Below are 18468 nucleotides of genomic sequence, written 5' to 3' on the forward strand. Positions count from 1 at the left end.
ACCAATCCCTCCTTGTAAAACAGCAACCTTCCCTTTACCATGTTCCCATTTTCCTAACTCTCACCCATACCATCATCCCCCCTTATCAGACACAAAATAATTTTAAGCTCTTTCCTGAACCCATGGAGCATGAAATTTCAAATTCCCCTAAATCTAATTTAGATTCTTCTAATGCAAGGAACCTGTAAGAGACTAAAAATCAGAATAAATAAATAGAAAGGCTTAACTCTCTATGACACCATTTCAATGTTGTTGGCAAATGGCAAGGTTAGGTTGTTTTTTTGATCCATGGTTTCTAAACATCCTTATAAGAACCACACCATTTGCCCACACACAGAGCTCAGGTGAAAACTGGTATTTCCCCTGTGATGCCTTACACTTCTAGATTTCTTGAACACAGCTTCCTAACCTTTACTTCCTAGCATTTTCAAGCTTATATCCCAAACATAAGCAACTTAAATTCATAAAAACAGAATTTCTTTTTTATTTAACTGGGAAAATAATCTGAATTATTGTAATGTACAACCAAGCAGTAATGTTATTCTAATTTAAAAAAAATAAGGATGAGGTCTGTTCTAGAAGTTTAATGCTGAACTAATATTAGAGAATAAAAAGTGGAGATTCAGAATCCATGTTATGTGATGGTAAAACTGCCATCTGCTATAACTTGGAAGGAAAAGCATATGCCTAATGAGTCTGTTGCTCTAGGGAAACATTAAAAACAGAATGTTAAAAATATGTAATCAGTATCAATAAGTCTCATTTGGAATGGGGGAGCAAAAAGGGTGAGTTTGAAGAAGAACTGACCAATGTGAGAGAATAAAGAGAACACATAAACTAAAACTTGTTTGCCTGAGCTAGAGATGAAATTCAGGACCTCATACTGTACAGAACAAGTGCTTTACTGCTGAACGACACCCCAGCCCAAAATTCAGACCTTGAAAAATTCAAACTTCAGTGCATGAAAAAACTAGTTGCTTTCAGTACTCCAAGCAGTAGATATTTATTTTTAAAAGCTTTGAGCAACAAAGGCCCAATAAGCCTTCGCACATGAATAACATGACAGTGATCTAGGTCAAATATCAAATTTGAAATGTCATCTTCCCAACAGATTTGACTTGACTGGGCTTTGTCATCGAGTTCTGAGTAATGGGACATGAGAAGTGATAAATATTACCTTCAAATACGGACACATTCAACAACTCCCACTCACACAAGAAGTCTCTCCTGCAGTCTCTTCCCCTTCCATAGCAACAATGAAGAGCTTTTTGAATATAGTACACTCCTGAAACGTGAAGAGCCTGTGCTATATGTCTTAATCTCAGTGGGGGGATGGGGGGAAGAAGGGGTCCCTGTCTTTGTTGTGTTGTGATGAGGAGAAAATAAACCCTTGCTGAGTTAAGCCACAAAAAAACTGGTTGCAGGGTTGGTTTATTACTGCATCATTACTTAGTCTACACGAATACTCCTTCTATACACTTTACCCATCTGCTAAGTATTATTTTTGGAAGGACTAGAGAGATAGATGGTTGAAGGGGCTGATGCACAAGCTGTGCATGCACTGAGTCCCATATTCAATCTATAGAATCTCATGCCCCCTCAGCAACACTGGACATAGTTCTAGTGACCTTCAAGCACTGCACTGATAGCTCATGCACTGAGCCATCAGGCAGAGAACTACTGAGAGTGGCCCCTGGGTCCTCTGAGCACTTCTTTGGAATCCCAAACAAACAAAAGGGTTATTTTTCCACCAATATGTATAGTGTACTTTATCAAAGCATCTTTTGTACCTATATTATATAATCATGTAGACTTATAAATCAGTTAATCATATGAATTATACTAGCATATTATCCTGGTGTTAAATTATTTTACATCCCAAATTAAGTCCGATTTATCAATGGCTTTTTATTTTTTACATTATGAGCCCAATACAAATTTTAGTATGTGTGAAGAAATGCAAAGAAATGAGGCAAGGAAGCATTTTGGGGTAAAAAATATTAACCTAATCTTAAATCTTTAGCAGTGCAAATCAAAACAATTAAAATATATTAGTCATCATAATAATGAAAAAGGACTAAAATTTCCCTATATGTCTTTTTTTTTTCTTCTTTTGATTGTATTACATAAATTAGCTTTATCTTTTGAGGGCTCTCCCCAGAGGTGCTCAGGGAAAGCACCTTCCCAACAATTCTCATCTACTGCAATCAATGATTCAATACAAAAGCCTGAGGCCATGTGGTGTAGGGAATTACCCCACCCCTCAACAGTGCTCAGGGCTCTCCAGTGATGCTTGGCAGGAAACCTGTAGTTCTAGGTATAAAACAGGGCTACACGCAAGGCATATATCTAAACCTCCATACACTTTCTCTGGCTCTAAACTTGCCTTAATTTATTCCTTCTATTGGTAAGACAGTATCACCGTGTCACTGTCATCCCATTGTTCTAGTGGGCACTAGTAACATCTCTATTACACTCAGCCCTGAGATTTTAGCAGACAGTAGAAATAAAATTTTAACATGAAGACTTTAATGTCTGAAATTAATCAAATCCCTACTCTCTTCTTAAGCAATACAAAGACCTCAGAACTCTTTTATTTCTGGGGCCAGAGCCATAGTATAGTGGATAGGATGTTTGCCTTGAACATGGCCACTCTGAGTTTGATCTTTGATCCCGAGTCCCACCAGGAGTGATCCCTGAATGCAGAGCCAAGAATAAAAATCCTTAGTAAGCACTGCTGAGTGTGGACAATAAAACAAAAACAAGCAAACAAGAAAGAGAATTCTCTTATTTTTAACCCCCTTCATATATTTCTAACTAGAATTTTTATTTTTACTTTGCTGTTTTTGTATTCCCAATGTATTTATTGCCATTATCAGGTATTTTACCTAATGTTTTTGTTTTCAAGTATCAATGCTCATATTTGGCTGGATACTTAACATATTTTGTTCATTAATACTCTTGCACTATATCACTTCCTTCTAAGTTCAGTTTATTTGTTCCTGAAATATATAACTTAGTAATTGTTTTTTTTGTTGCAAACCCTTTCAAATTTTTGTGGGAAATATGTTACAGTAAGATGCAACTCATACACTATTGTAACTTTATTTCTCTCTTTTGCTTTCAGATTTTCTAACTCTATATCAGTGTCACTATATCAGTGACAGTGATCACTGTATCACTGTCATTCCGTTGTTTGTAGATTTACTTGAGTGGGCATCAGTAACATCTCTATTACACTCAACCCCAAGATTTTAGCAGTCTCTCCTTATCCATCTTTCCCAATGATAGGAGACTCTTTTAGGATCAAGGGAATGAGGCCTATCATTACTGTTTTTGGCATATTGAATACGTCATGGGTAGCTTGCCAGGCTCTGCTGTGTGGGAGGAACACTTTGATATTACTATAAAAATGAAAGGAGTGATATAATCTTAAAAGATTACATGAGGGGCCAAGCGAACCCAGCAGTTAGGCACTTGCTTCACACAAAGCCAACCCAAGTTCAATCCCTAGCACCCCATATAACCTTTGAGAACCACCAAAAGTCAAAAGTAATTCCTGAGCACAGACTCAGGAGTAATTCCTCTGAGCAGCCAGGTGTTGCCCCCCCCCAAAAAAAAAGAGAAAGAGAGAAAGGAGAGAGACAAAGAGAGTGAGGAAGAAAGAAAGAAAGAAAGAAAGAAAGAAAGAAAGAAAGAAAGAAAGAAAGAAAGAAAGAAAGAAAGAAAGAAAGAAAGAAAGAAAGAAAGAAAGAAAGAAAGAAAGAAAGAGAGAGAGAGAGAAAGAAAGAAAGAAAGAAAGAAAGAAAGAAAGAAAGAAAGAAAGAAAGAAAGAAAGAAAGAAAGAAAGAAAGAAAGAAAGAAAGAAAGAAAAAGAGGAGAGAGAAAAAGAAAGAAAGAAAGAAAGAAAGAAAGAAAGAAAGAAAGAAAGAAAGAAAGAAAGAAAGAAAGAAAGAAAGAAAGAAAGAAAGAAAGAAAGAAAGAAGAAGAAATAAGAGAGAAAAGGCTAATGCCATTTATAACTTTGCATGTGACTTGGCCAAAATTTTGAGTACATGGTAGCTTTATTTATAATTATTCACTCCATTAAACTGAAAGCTGAGTTAGCATTTTCAAAGAACATGGTATACCCCGGACCTTTTCAACTTATTTTCCTGCATTCTATTTAAGTGTGTCCCGGTTTTCTCTTGTTATTCACACTGAACATGTGCCAGCTTGATTTGCTTCTTTGTTTTCCTTTCCTCTAGTCTCTGCTATTGTTGAACGCCTAACAAGGTTAATATGCTACTGCTATAAGAATTATCATTTGGGATGTAATTATCACATGCAGCTAATCATACACATGCTGGGAGACTGGGGAACTTATTGTTTTCAACTAGAGGAGACATCTTAATAATAGTTTTCAGCAAGGACTGTTTGGTGTGTGTATATACATACACAACGCAGTGACACATTGTAGAAGGATATACAGCAAAGTTGAAGAGAAACTGCCAAATATGACTTTTCTTTTTAAAATTGTAACACTTGTAGCTTTAACTTTATCCTATTAACTTCATTTCATAAGGGAAAGAAGAAAATTCAGAGGGACAAAATCAAAGCTGAGGCCATTTGGCATCTGGGTGGCAGATTCAGGAAAAGAATGGAACTGCTAAGTTATTATTGGGTCATTTTCCCACAAAGCCAAATATGAAAGATAATCAGACGTTTTAAATTCTGTATGGTAACTTTTTCGAAGCATTTTTGTAAAAGATTTAACAATATTTCACACATATGCCTTTACCTAAAAGCAAGTCTTTTACCTACATTACCAGTCAAAGACAGATGTGGAGACAATCCCTTGCTATAAGAATATGTATAAACTAGCCTGAACATCTGAATAGCAATAATTAAAATATTTTTAATAAGGATGATGCCATGTGTTAAGTAAGATATTACCTTAAACATTTATGGAAGGTGTTTGGCACATCATTTTTTTATCTTGGTTTTTGTTTTCTTTTGTTTTGATTTTTTGGGGGTAAACCCAGCAGTGACTCATGGTCTGTACTCATGAATCACTCCTTAAAGGGCTCAGGGGACCATATGGGGTGCTGGAGATTGAATCTGGATTAGCTGTGTACAAGGTAAGGGCCATACCCACTGTACTATCTTTTTGGCCCCTTGGCATATTGTTATATAATAGGCTAAGATTAGTTTATGTAGATACCTCCTTTAAATATTGATTATAAACAGATTTTATGAATTCATTTTAGTAATCTTAAAATAACCCATTTTATCTTCTGTAGTCTGCTTAATATATAAAAATCGTAAATGGGCTTCTTTACCAAAAGAATTAATGTATGGGTGAATGAATAGATAGATGCATGGATGATAAAGTTATAATTTTCCTATCCAGTGATCTACTGGTTGGGTAGAAATAAACTCCAAAGTGAAGAAATTCCCTTAGACACATATTTTCTCCCAAAAAGATGGGATTTATGGAGAGTACCACAAAAGATGTTCTTTTCCTCATCAAAGTACCAAATTTGGCAGCTTGGTATGTAGCCATCCTGTACTAGGTTGAACCAGGAGAATAGGATTAGATCTTAATATCAACCTACTACCAATCATAGAAACTCCTGTCTATGGCTAGGACTCATTTTATCCTTATCTACCCATAAAGGTGACTTATACCAGACATCACTAACCTTTTCTAACTAATATTTTATAACTAAAAGTTTCAAACACATCAAAAACAAAATGTACAATGAACACATATCAAATATATATATACATATATATATTCTTCCATTTTATGATATTGTTCTATCTGTGCTATGGAATGAGTGTTACTTATCAAAATTCTTATTTTGAGACCCTGACTCCCCAGTGTTGTATCATTTAGAGGTAATTAGATCATAAGAGTGGGGTTTAATAACTTTATTAGTGCTCTTATTAGAATTGACATGAGTTTACTTAGCTCTCTTATTAGAATGGACATGAGAGATTTTATCACCATTATGTGAAAATTCAAAAAAAGGTACAAACCAGAAATATGGTTTTCATCAGAAAAGAAACCAGCTGGCACTTTAATCCCAGACTTTCCAAGTTATGCACCGTGTGGAATATTTTTTTATGTTACCCACTCTATGACATTTTCACTATTGAGTTCATGGTAAGACATATATTATTTTATATGATTCTGTTTATACCAACTGTAGCCCTTAGTCAAAGTCATTACTCTTCCAAACATCTCAGCAGGCATTTTATTGACTGGAATTCAATATTTTAAGGTTGCTTTCTTTTTTTAAAGTATAATTTGTACACAGTAAAATGCACAAAGACTATCCTTTTCTGTATGTTTAGTTAAGAAGGAACAAAACTTGGAGCATAATTTTATATTTAATATACTATATATTAAAAACTGATAATCAAGAGTATTGTATTGGAACAAATACAGACACAGATCAATAGAACAGAATAAAAGGTTAAGAAATAAACCCATACATGTATGGGCAATTGATTTATTACAAAGGGCTCAATAATATACATTGGGGAAAAAGAGTCTCTTTAGTAAGCAGTTGAAAACTGGAAAGCTATATGGAAACCAGTAAAACAATAACTATCTTACAACATACACACAAAAATGCAAAATACATTGAATAATATAAGACCTGAAATTATGAAACTCCTGGGATAAGGCAATCAGGGAAACATCTTTGACATTAATCTTCATAATGCCTTTTTGGGCAATAACAAAAGAAAATTCAATAGCAACAAAATAAGTCAACTATAGTTAATAATAAATTAATATCCAAAATATAATTTTTAGAACGCATACAACTCAGTGGTAAGCAAAAATACCATTCTTTAAAGAACAAAACAACTCAATAGATATTTTTCAAAACAAAATATAAAATTATTCAACAAGCACATGAAAAGAGGCTTATCATTTGGGTCAAATCAATAGAACATAGAGAAGAGCACTTGCTTTGCATGTGGTTAACCTGGGGCCTGTCCCTGATATTCCACATGGTCCACTGAGCTCCATCAGTAGTGATCTCTGACCTCAGAGACAGGAGTAAGTCCTGAGCACTGCTGGGTTTGATGCAGAAACCAAGAGGAAAAAAAATTATGACACACAATTAAAATAATACACCATATCAATAAAAAGGGGAAGATAAAAACTATGTGATCATACCAATTGAATCCAAGAAAGTCTCCTGGATATATTCAATTTTCAATATCAATTTATAAAAATAAAAATGTCAACAAAATAGGGATAGATGGGACCTTCATCAAGAGAGTAATGGCCAGGGGCTGCAGTGATAGCACAGCAAGTAGGGCATTTGCCTTGCATGTGGCCGACCAGGGTCCAATTCCCAGCATCCTATATGGTCCCCTGAGCACCGCCAGGAGTAATTTCTGAGTGCAGAGCCAGGAGTAACCCCTGTGCATCACCAGGTGTGACCCCAAAAAGCAAAAAAAAAAAGAGAGAGAGAGAGAGAGTAATGGCCATTTGCAACTAACCCAGGGCTGACATCACATTCAATGGAGAAAAACAGAAAATCTTCCATCTGAGATCAGGCAAAAGCAAGGATACCCACTTTTTCCACTATATAAAAAGAAATCCTCATTCACTGCTGGTAAATGTCCAATGACAGATGAGTAGGTAAAGTGTAGCTTATAAACACAATGGAATACCATGTGGTTATAAGAAGAGAAGAAATCACACAATTTGCTGCAAACTGAAGGCAATGTAGGGTATCATGTTAAGCAAAATTAGAGAGAGGAAAATGCTGAATGTTTTCACTTATCTGTATTATGTAGAATAACTAGATAAGAGGATGGAAGACATCAAAGGATGGAAAGCCCTTCACCCTTGATTACAGAAGTGAGAATATCAAATAAGGGAAGGGGTAGTTGGATGAAATAAGAAGATGGACTTTTTCATTTTATAATATGAGATTCATAACAAATTCCAAAACATAAGAGGCTTGGTTAAGGATTTTAGACACTTTGGTAGTATAGAGGTGACATAATTATGTACATCAAAATTGTAAGAGTCAATACTATTAAACATAAATGATAATAATTAAAATTTTAAATGATTTTTCTATGTAAATAAAATGTGGGTCAAAGAGAATCTTGATGGAGAGTCCCTGGTGGTGGGTTCTGTGTTCAAACACTTTAAGCCTGCAAATGATTATTTCCACCTTTGTAAATCACTGTACCTAAATAATTTTTTAAAAAAATACTTATTGTATTTTTACATGGGGAAAATGTGGGTATGTGGGGTAAGACACACCCTTATTCACCACTGGTGGAAATGTTTACTGGTCACGGAAAATAGTATGAACAATCCTTTAAAAACAGAAGAAGAAATTGAACTCCCATAAGATCCAGCAACTATACTTCTTGATATCTAAAAAAACACCCATACCCATCAGTTCAGACAAGACATTTGCATCTTATGTCCCTTGCAGCATTGTTAACAATGCTAAAATCTGCGAACAACCCAATTGTACAAAAACAGATGACTGGATAAAGAAACTGTGGTATATAAACACAATGGAATACTACTCACCTATAAGAAAAGATAACATGAATTTTACTGTTACATGGATGAATATGAAGAAAATTATACAGAGCGAAGTTAATCAGTTAGAGATGGACAGACACAGAATGATCTCTCTTATATGTTGTGTATAAAGAAACATAGTAGGGATACAACTAATACCCAAAGGCAACAGAATCTGAGAAATTTTCATCAGTAGGAAGCCATCACAGGGGAGGGAAGTGGAGGAATTAAGATGGAGTGAGAACACTGGGACAGTGGTAGAGGAAAGTGGTAAGTCTGGAACGGGGTGTGGTAAGGAGTTGTGTTATCCATAAAAACCTATCATTACAGTATTGTGAACCATGTTTCCTAAAATAAAATTTTTTTAAAGAAAATGATGCTATCATTTATCATCAACTATATTCAACTCAAGACAACAAAAATATATCACCTCACCCAGTGAGACTGGCACACTTCAAGGACAAAACAGCCACTGCTAGGATGGATGTTGTGGTGAAAAGGAACCTTATACCCTGCTGGTGGGAATATTGATTATTTCAAACCTCTTTGAAAAATAATATGAATACTTCTCAAAAAAACTAAGAATTGATCTCACATTTGATTCAGCAATTATTCTTTGCATCTACCCCAAGTGTCCAAAACACTATTCAGAGAATGTATTTGCACTCCTATATTCATTGCAGCGTAGTTCACAATAGCCAAGATCAGGAAACAACTTATGTCCAAGAACCAATGAACACAAAAGAAATTATGGTACATATATAAAACGGAATACTACTAGACTGTAAGAATCCAAGTTATACAATTTGCCACTATGTGATTGGGACTGGAGATTATCATGTTATGTGATATCAGTGAGGAGAGGGACTGATACAGAATAATCTCTCATATTTAGGATATAAAGAAAAATAGTAAGAGGGTAACAATGACCAAAGGCAACATAACTCAGGAGTCGGCCTATAGAACTGATCTTACCTGGGTGTTGGGGTCCAGGTAGATAGGAGAGTGGTCCCTAGGGCAGGGGTGGAAAGGAATGGACTCTCTGGTTGTGAGTGTAGTGTAAGAGCAATATATGCATAAAACTGTACAATTAATTGTATTTTAAGCCATGGTACTTCAAATAAAAATAGTAAAAAGTTGTAACCCAAGACCAAGAAGTACTTATTTTAAGAAAAATATTTATAACCATGTAACTATGGCTGGACTTAACTAAAAGTACTATGGTTATCACTTTTTTGATTTGTATATATGCAACTACAAATACTTATCTTAAACTTAAGATATAATAAAATGTTATCTGTTGATAGCATATCAAATTTAAGCATAGAACTGTAGGATTGTGTGCAGTTAGTTGTATAAAACTGCCAGAACTTTTCAGAAAAGTTTGTCCCATTTTATATCCCTACAAAAGTATACTCTCCACAACCTTGCTAATGCTTGGTGAAAACAGCCTTTTCCAGGTTTAGTCATTTTATGGGAAGTGGTAGTGCTGCATGCTTGTTCCAGCAGCTGAGGATCTCAGCAAAACCTGCCTCTACTATAGCATCTCTAGAAGAATATACTTAAATGTTTGTTGGAGGGCATTTTCGCACTTCAATTACATTTCTTCCAAGATCCTAATAGATAAGAGGCACTTCAATTATCAGTTCCATTCTACTACTGTGCCTACTGTGCATAAGGAGAAAGGTTTAAAATAGACTACATTATTTAGCTGGATTAAGTTATTAAATTCAAAGCTATCTTTTGTTTCATGGAATATTTTGAGATGAGATTATCACTTGCAAATCACAGCCTCTTAGTCTTCTTCCAATAGGACCTTCATATACTAGAGAAGTTCCCAGTACTCAGTCTTAACCAATTTTCCTTCCCATCTGCCTAAGAACCATTTCACATTTTCATAGCTATGCTGTAAGGCAGGAATAAAAAACCTCTTTGTAGAGGAGATAACTACATGAGCAGACAATCTGAAGAACAGAATTCATGATTCTTGAACATATATGTTCTTACAAATGCTTCTTCCCTAACTCTCCTGGGTAGATTCTAAAGCAGGATTCTGGGGTTGTCTCCTACCTTCCTCTCATCTCCCCCAGTGGAACGCGTGCACTTGGCAGGATCCCTCCTATATTTCCCACTCCCAGTCCCATTCACTCCACCAGTTTTCCCAAATTCTGTTCAATTACCTCATAAGACTCTTTTTACCCTCATCCTTTCTCTCTTATTCTCTTACAGGAACTAAAAATATGTCCTAAGCTTTACTAATGACTGTCAAAGTAGTGCTGGTACCATAATAAAGTGAGACATAATGAAGAACCAGCACCATCAACATCTAAAACCCTTGAAAGTACCAAGAAGTCTCTTTCAGAATCTCCACAAAGAAACCTTCTACTTGCTCAACCCCTCCTAATTAAACTGGCTTTTCTTCAAGTACCAGAATTCTACATAAACAAAAAACTTTTGTTTTCATTGTTTGGTTTCTGTTTTAATTAATAGTATCACAGAAATACTGTCTTCTATTACTTTGGTTTTAAGGATATAGCATATCAGTTATATTCCAAGATAAATTTCAGACTAAGTCTATGAAAACTCATGGAGTAAATGCCAAATTGGCAACTTCTGGAATAAAATCAATTATCAAATTAGGATTTGTCTATTTCCTATTCAGTTTTCAATAGTTGTTAAAAGAATTTCCTCTCCAGCGTATTTCTTTCATATATAAATGTATGAGGGTATCATCGTACTATCCTTCACATCATTGATTCATATGAGCATATCTACCTAGAAAGTAAATATTATTATGATCCCTTTTTACAAATGAGGAAGCAGATTCATAAAATGTTAGTGACTCACTGCTAGTAAGAGATAATGTTTCTCTAGCTGATGCTTTCTCAGCCATCATACTGTCCTTCACCCCTGTATTTTCTGGTCCACCCAGCACATAAATTAAAGTTTCATGGCATGATCTGGGATAGGCCATGATTGTGTGATATACTTCCCCATTATTCTAAGCAGCTCCATATTTTTCAAAAAATTGTTTAGAAAACCAGCAATGGAAAAATAAATCTAGGTCTTTTGTAAATTCAGGGGTACTTTTTTTTTTAAACAAAGCTTTATATAGCAAAAAAACAACAACAAAAAAACCCTAGCCAAGTAATACATAATCAGTATCTGTATGTATTTAAATAGCTCTCACCTGGCTCTGAGCGTCGACACAGAATATGGCTTATGCACCTGGTCTCTTCTGTTATCCATATTGCTGGGCTTTCCTTACTAACTTGCGCTAATGGCTTTAATACAGATTGACTAACAAGATGCCGTTGAACAGAGACTTTGTGGACTGCAGCACAGTTAAAGGCTAAAAGGAATGAGAGCCCAGATTTAGTTGTTGGAGCTGATCTTTCTTTTCAAGCTTGGCTGACTTTTCCATTGATGCTTATATGTATGCCTAGAGTCCATTAATTCTTGCAATCTAAGACACTGTTATTGCTTCCAACTTTAAGTACTATTTTAGTGTATTTGGTGAACCAGCTGACTTTCCCTTCACTCTATTCCCTTTACCTTCTTGTACTTAAAAGCTAAAAATACACCAACATTTTCAGACTCTCTTGCAGCTAGAATTCTCAATATAAATGATCTAGGTGTTTTTAAATAGCCTAAGATTCAGAAATTAAATTAAGGCAGAAAACCTCTTCCTACCTTTTGAAAACTAATTGTACTGACAAGCAAAGTAACCAGAGGTGAGCTAATTTAGAAGGAGCATTATTCCAGTGTGCAGTCTCCAGTTTCTTGGTATTGGTGTTAATGACAATAACATTTTTATTTTGACTTCCTGAGACCTAGGAATATGTCTTCAGCCCCCTTTAACTGTGGTGATTTCAGAAGTTGTGGCTATTGTATAAAATCAGATCCAACTTTCCCCATATTGTAGTGCCCTACCTCTTCTTCCTTCAACACACCCACTAACTTTTCTTGTTTGTTCATAATATGCGAGCTACTGGGCTAAAGGCTTTCAATAAATCATTTTGCTTACATCCCAAAACAACTGGTGAGGAAAATGATGACATGTTAACACCCAGATGAAACTATTGAAATTCAAAAAAAGAAAGATAAATTGCACAGTATCAGGGCAAAACTAGAAGGCAAGCAGGTAAAGTTAAAATTCAATCCCACATTTGCTTTACTCCAAATCGTGAGTTATAGCCCTAAACTTAAAAGGTATTTGAGGGCCTGGAACCTATTGACAGAGTATAATTATCCTTACTCATTATGTCACTAAAATATATCATATTTCATATTTCATTCATGTATTTCTCTTCCCTTAAACAATATTCAGAGTCCAGCCTATTTCATTCCATGCTCCTTCTAGAGACCTAAGAAGCCTTTTATCTAATTAAATAGAAAGGCATTAAAAAAACCCAAACAAACAGAGGTATCATCTTGTCAAAGCTTGTTTAAGCCAGACAAAGATTATTCTTACTGTAAAGGCTAAAGAATTAAGATAAAAGTAGACAGTCTTTTCCACTTGCTGCTGGAAAGATGAGCAAGAGCTGGGAGAAGAGATTCACACTTACCAGGCGCTCTGTTAACAGCGAGGTTTCGGAAATGGCTGCCTTTGATCATTTCCACAGATAATCGACCCGTTGTGGCATTGTAGGACAGCCCCACCAACAGCTCTGGCACCCCTCCATGAGACAGTGACTGTGTAGATGAAGCACTATCACTGTGAGAAACTGCAGATGGGCTAAGCGGAGACTCTCCACTCTGGAAGGGAGGAACAACAAAGAATCCATTGGCCCATGCTGCACTTCTCCCCCTTACAGAGAGCTGATATTATGTTTGGTGAAATTGTGGCCCAATCTCAACTGCTGCCAAAGATTACTAATGGTGCACTCGGTGTGAATGATAATGGGCTTGGGGAGCACAGTCATGGATGAAATTCCCTGCCTTATTAGCTGACATATTTATTTCAAGAGCTGCCTCCATTCAGTATTTACTCCCTGAAGACAAAACAGACAAACATATTATTACTAGTCTAAATCAAACCCTCTAAGATACATGGAGAGTTAATAATATATTTAATATAGACCAAAGTTTCCTCCTGTGAATTTGTACTCAAATGTTTCTATGGAACTCATCCACTCTGGGCATGAGCTTGGTTTTTGTTCTCTGGAGCTTCCTGAAGAATGTTGCTATACAGGAAGCATTTTGTCTTCACCAGAAAGCAAAGGACCACTGGACATATACTGCCACATAGAACATTTGGCCCCTCATTCTGATTTTTAAGGATGTTAATATGCCAAATGTGAAATGTTTCTTCCTAGAGCAATTAATTACACTGAAAAAATTAGCAGTTATATAACTGTTTTAGAGGGAGACCAATAGCTGAACTGTGGATCTGAAAATCTGAAATCAGTGGCCCAGCAGGTACCATGTGTGCTCAGGGGAGAACCTGTATTTTGTCATGTTTATTCACTCACGCACTTCTCTAAAACCTGTGTGTCTTTTAAACCTCAGTGAGGCTTGAGGGAGCATGTGGTATGGGGGCTTGAACCCTGGCTTCCACATGTAAAATCTAAACTCCCTACTCTCCAGCCCAAAGCACTTGTCTTTATGCATCAGGCATATAAAGAAGAGATGAGCCATAAAGGATAAGACATTGACTTAGAGCTTAAGATGTTAGATGATAAAGAGTAAGATGGTGTTTTTTTTTTAATCACCACGTGTAAAGTTACAAAGCTTTCAGGTTTAAGTCTCAGTTATACAATGCTCGAACACCTATCCCTTCACCAGTGCACATATTCCACCACCAAAAACCACAGTAAACCTCCCCCCTACCCCCCAGCCCCCAACCTTGCCTGTGTAGCTGATAAATTTCACTTTACTTTCACTTTACAAAGAGTAAGATGTTGAGAAACAGAAGTGGTAATGGGCTATGCAGGCCAGGATGGCCAGCCTTTTAGAATCACTATTCCACCAGAAATAAGTGTATAGAACTTTTATTCAAACCTTCTTTTCTAGAGTCACGTCTTAGAGCCTATCAGAAACCCTATTAAATACAAATATAAAAAATAAAATTTCAGTGAGGAGAAGCAGAGCTATGGTACAGCAGGCAGAGCATTCACTTTGCATGTGTTTGACACAGGTTCAATTCCCGACATTCCCCTTATTGTCCTCCATACTGACAAGAGTGATCCCTGAGTGCAGATCTAGGACTAAGCCCTGAACCCCACTGGGTGTTGTCCCAAAACAAACTAAAAAGAATAAGTTTCTTATATTTACAGAAAAGTACCCTGTTTATAGAGACCTATCTCTCCTCAAACATAATTTGTAAATAATAAAATGAGATAGTTTTAATAGTTGCCTTAGGGCCCCTGCTGTCTAGAAGGGGCATCCTAATAGTGAACTTTTAGGATGGTATTAGATTTGGGTCACACCCAGTGGTGCTCAGGGATACTCGTAGATCTGTGCTCTGGGGTCAATCCTGACAGTGCTATGAGGAACATAAATAATGCCAGAAATTTTACTGGGGTCAGCCATGTGCAAGACAAGAGAGTCTTAAAATTTGTCTTATCTCTTTACCAGCCTCAATAATAAATCACTTTCTAAAATTAGGTGGGGATCACTCTCTCTCTTCTTGCTTCCACAGTAGTCTCTACTCTGGCACCATGTATCTTATTTTGACTTTTAAATTCTAAATTCTTATAAATCTGTCAGTTCACAATACAGAGCCAAAGAGACAGAGAATACAACAGTGAGTATGGCATCTGCCTTGCATGTGGCTGACCTAGGTTTGATACCTAACATCATGTATGCCCCCACCCCCACCTCCAAGAGGCCTTATGGATTGTTAGAGATAAATGAGCCCTGAGCTCTGTCAGGTGTGTCACAAAACCAAAAATAAAACAATAACCCAAAACAGTGCATAGCCCAGTTTGGCATGTAATCAAGCTTAATAACTAGTGAGCGGAAGAATATTTACATGCAAAGTTCTTCTAGCAGTCTCATTTCTGTCCCCCCACTCTGTGCCCTTAGCACTAAGCACAGAGCTTGGTACAAGAGAAACAGGGATGTGATCTTGCCTGTTCCTGTGCTTAAAGCAGTTTCCTTCTGACCTCCAGTGGCTTCTGTGATCTATAATTTCAAGTATACTTTGTACAATTAAAGGGGGAGAGGGGGAAGTTAAGTATAGATAAGACATGATATGACTCATGTTTTAACAGGGTCATTTTGGCACCTGTGTTGAGAATTATCTATGGAGCAAAAGAAGCAGCAGGGTGAGTGGTAGGAGATCATTTTAGTAATCTAGCAAAGTGTTGGAATATGGTTGGAAGACAGAGCCAACAGGATTTAGGAAGAAAAGAGATGTGCCAAAGAACTTCTAAGATTTTAGACCCAGCAGCTCAAAATATAAAATTGTCTTTGAAGACTGGGAGATAGTAGTAGAACAGTTAATAATGGGTCCCACTCCATATGACCCCGCAATACCACTTCAGGGAATATATCCTGAGGGTGGAAAAAAGCAGAGTAGAAATGACATCTGCATCAGTATGTTTTTTGCTGCAATGTTCACAATAGCCAGAATCTGGAAACAACCCAAGTACAAAAGAACAGACGACTGGTTAAAGAAACTTTGGCATGTTTACACAATGGAATACTATGCAGCTGTTAGTAAAGATGAAGTCATGAAATTTGCTTATAAGTGGATGGTCATGAAGAGTATCATGCTAAGTGAAATGAGTCAGAGAGAGAGAGAGACATAGAAAGACTGCACTCATTTGTGGAATATAAAAAAAACAGAATATGAGACTGACACCCAAGGACAGTAAAAAGAAAGGGTCAGGAAGATTGCTCCATGGTTGGAAGCCTTCCTCATGAGCTGGGGGAGAAGGCAGCTGTAATAGAGAATGGATCACTAAGTCAATGATGGTTGGAGGGATTGTTTGGGATGAGAGATGTATGCTGAAAGTAGATAAAGGACCAAACATGATGGCCTCTCAGTATCTATATTGCAAACCATAATGTCCCAAAGTACAGAGAGAGTATGGGAGAAACTGTCTTCCATAGAAGTAGGGGGAGGGTTGGGATACGGGTGTACTGGGGACACTGGTGGTAGAAAATGGCACTGGTGGAGGGATAGGTGTTCGATCATTGTATGACTGAAACAAACATGAAAGCTTTGTAACTGTACCTCATGGTGATTCAATAATAAAAAAAAAAACATTAAACCCAGAAAAAAAAAGGATGGGCCCCACTCAGGTTTTGTATATGGTTTTATACAGTGCCCTGAGCATCACGTGGAACAGCCCTAGAGGTCTCTAAGCATCATCATGTGTGGCTGTGGAAGGACTCCAAGTAAAAGTGGGTTGGCCCAGATAATTCCTGGCGCCATAGGGCCCAAGGAGCACTGTACCTCAGGGCCTAGCATCAACTGCAGGTCAACAGTTTTAGGGATGCAAAAAGTAAAGATTTCAAGTCCAGTAATAGTAATTTTGAGACACTTAGTAAAAACGTATCTGTTTCCCCATCACTCCAGCCCTTTTGTTTCCTTTCTGCTTTCTTAGACATGACAAAGTTTCCCACCACCAGAGACCTACACATACCATCTTCTCCAGTATTCTTGTCATCCATATATCATCGTCTGACTGCTGAGCTGCTTGAGTTCTGCACTTATCACTGCCTCAACGGCCTCTATACAGACAGCATCCTGTCACCTCTTACTTTCTTGCCTATACCAATTATTTAGAATGACCTTCTCTAGGATGCAAACTTTCCAAGGGCAGCAGCACCCCTGCCTTGCCCTTCCCTCCTCTGTCTACATGTTAACTGATATACAAAAAAACACACTGTAAGCATTTCCTGAGTGGATGACAGGTTAATCCAACAGTACAAGACATTTTAACATGGCTTTTAAAAGGAGATCCTCACATTAATAACAATAGCCCATAATGGTAGCAGAGCTACTTGTAGACATATGGGCTATGTTATCTTCTCTGTAACCTCTGGGGACACAAAAAGAGACTTGGGAAATGAACCTGACCAATATACCACTTCTACATGGTTGCAGTTTTTGGCCGCTGTTGCTGAAGAACCTCATCTTGGATGTCTTCATTGCTGATATTTATCATAGTGTGTTATTGGAGGGAGCAGGTAAGAATGGCAGAACTAATCCACTATCCAGAGGACCAAGTCACCTCTCCTATTTTTTCTCTGCCTCTGCCCCATCACTTCTGTCATTTCCTACTATGGAGAATAATATATCCTTCAGGTTCTGGGCAAGACAGGCAAAAGACAAGACACTCATCGTACCATGAAGTACAAATCATGATTGATAAGGATGAGGAGAGCCAAATGGAAAATGAAATTAAAGTGAGTGTTGAATTCACAAGCTGAATGTACTAAATCAGGGGCTGGCAATTCCAGATCCTCAAACACACCACGTCATTAGCAGCACCATTTAACATACTCACACTGATATTACATCTTGGCTCCAGAACCAGAGTCACTTTCATTTCCCCTTCTGGGTGCAGGTGGCTGAGATAGAATAGCTTCTCTCCCATCATTCTCTCACGGGTCATCTTGCGGGCAGCATAGAGGCGGAATCGGACGGCACAGGCAGCCACATCTCTGGGCTCCAGCTTAGCAAAGGTGACCTTCTCCTTGAAGACAGGGTTGGGCCCTCTCTGTATGCTTGTTCGGCCCCTCTGTTTCTTATTGGGCAGCAACACTACATGCACTTGCCAGGAGTTGACGCCACTTCGGTCCTTATCTGGGAGGCCCTGTGCTTTCACAATGTTCACTGTGAGCTTCTGGCTGAAAGCTCTATATTCGAAGATGACATCTAGGTCACCACATTTTGAGATGGGTTCATGGACCCTAGATGACACCTGAAAAGTGGTCCCATCATGTTCCTGTTG

General features: G+C 37.3%; 1 protein-coding gene across 3 annotated transcripts in view; it reads right to left on the reverse strand.

The window, feature by feature from the left end:
• The window catches only part of SYT16 (synaptotagmin 16), a 351561-nt gene that overhangs the window by 20948 nt on the left and 312145 nt on the right, over window positions 1-18468 (reverse strand). For 2 of the 3 annotated variants that reach the window (XM_055131351.1, XM_055131350.1), the window contains 3 exons: window positions 18022-18462; window positions 13126-13315; window positions 11748-11909 (listed from right to left, as the gene is read on the reverse strand). In XM_055131351.1, coding sequence (XP_054987326.1) covers window positions 11748-11909; window positions 13126-13315; window positions 18022-18462 — 793 coding nt within the window. The remainder of the gene's footprint in view (window positions 1-11747; window positions 11910-13125; window positions 13316-18021; window positions 18463-18468) is intronic. The other variant, XM_055131352.1, reaches the window with a different exon arrangement.

The sequence above is a fragment of the Sorex araneus genome, chromosome 3 (assembly GCF_027595985.1).
Source record: "Sorex araneus isolate mSorAra2 chromosome 3, mSorAra2.pri, whole genome shotgun sequence".
In the NCBI taxonomy this organism is placed as follows: Eukaryota; Metazoa; Chordata; class Mammalia; order Eulipotyphla; family Soricidae; genus Sorex; species Sorex araneus.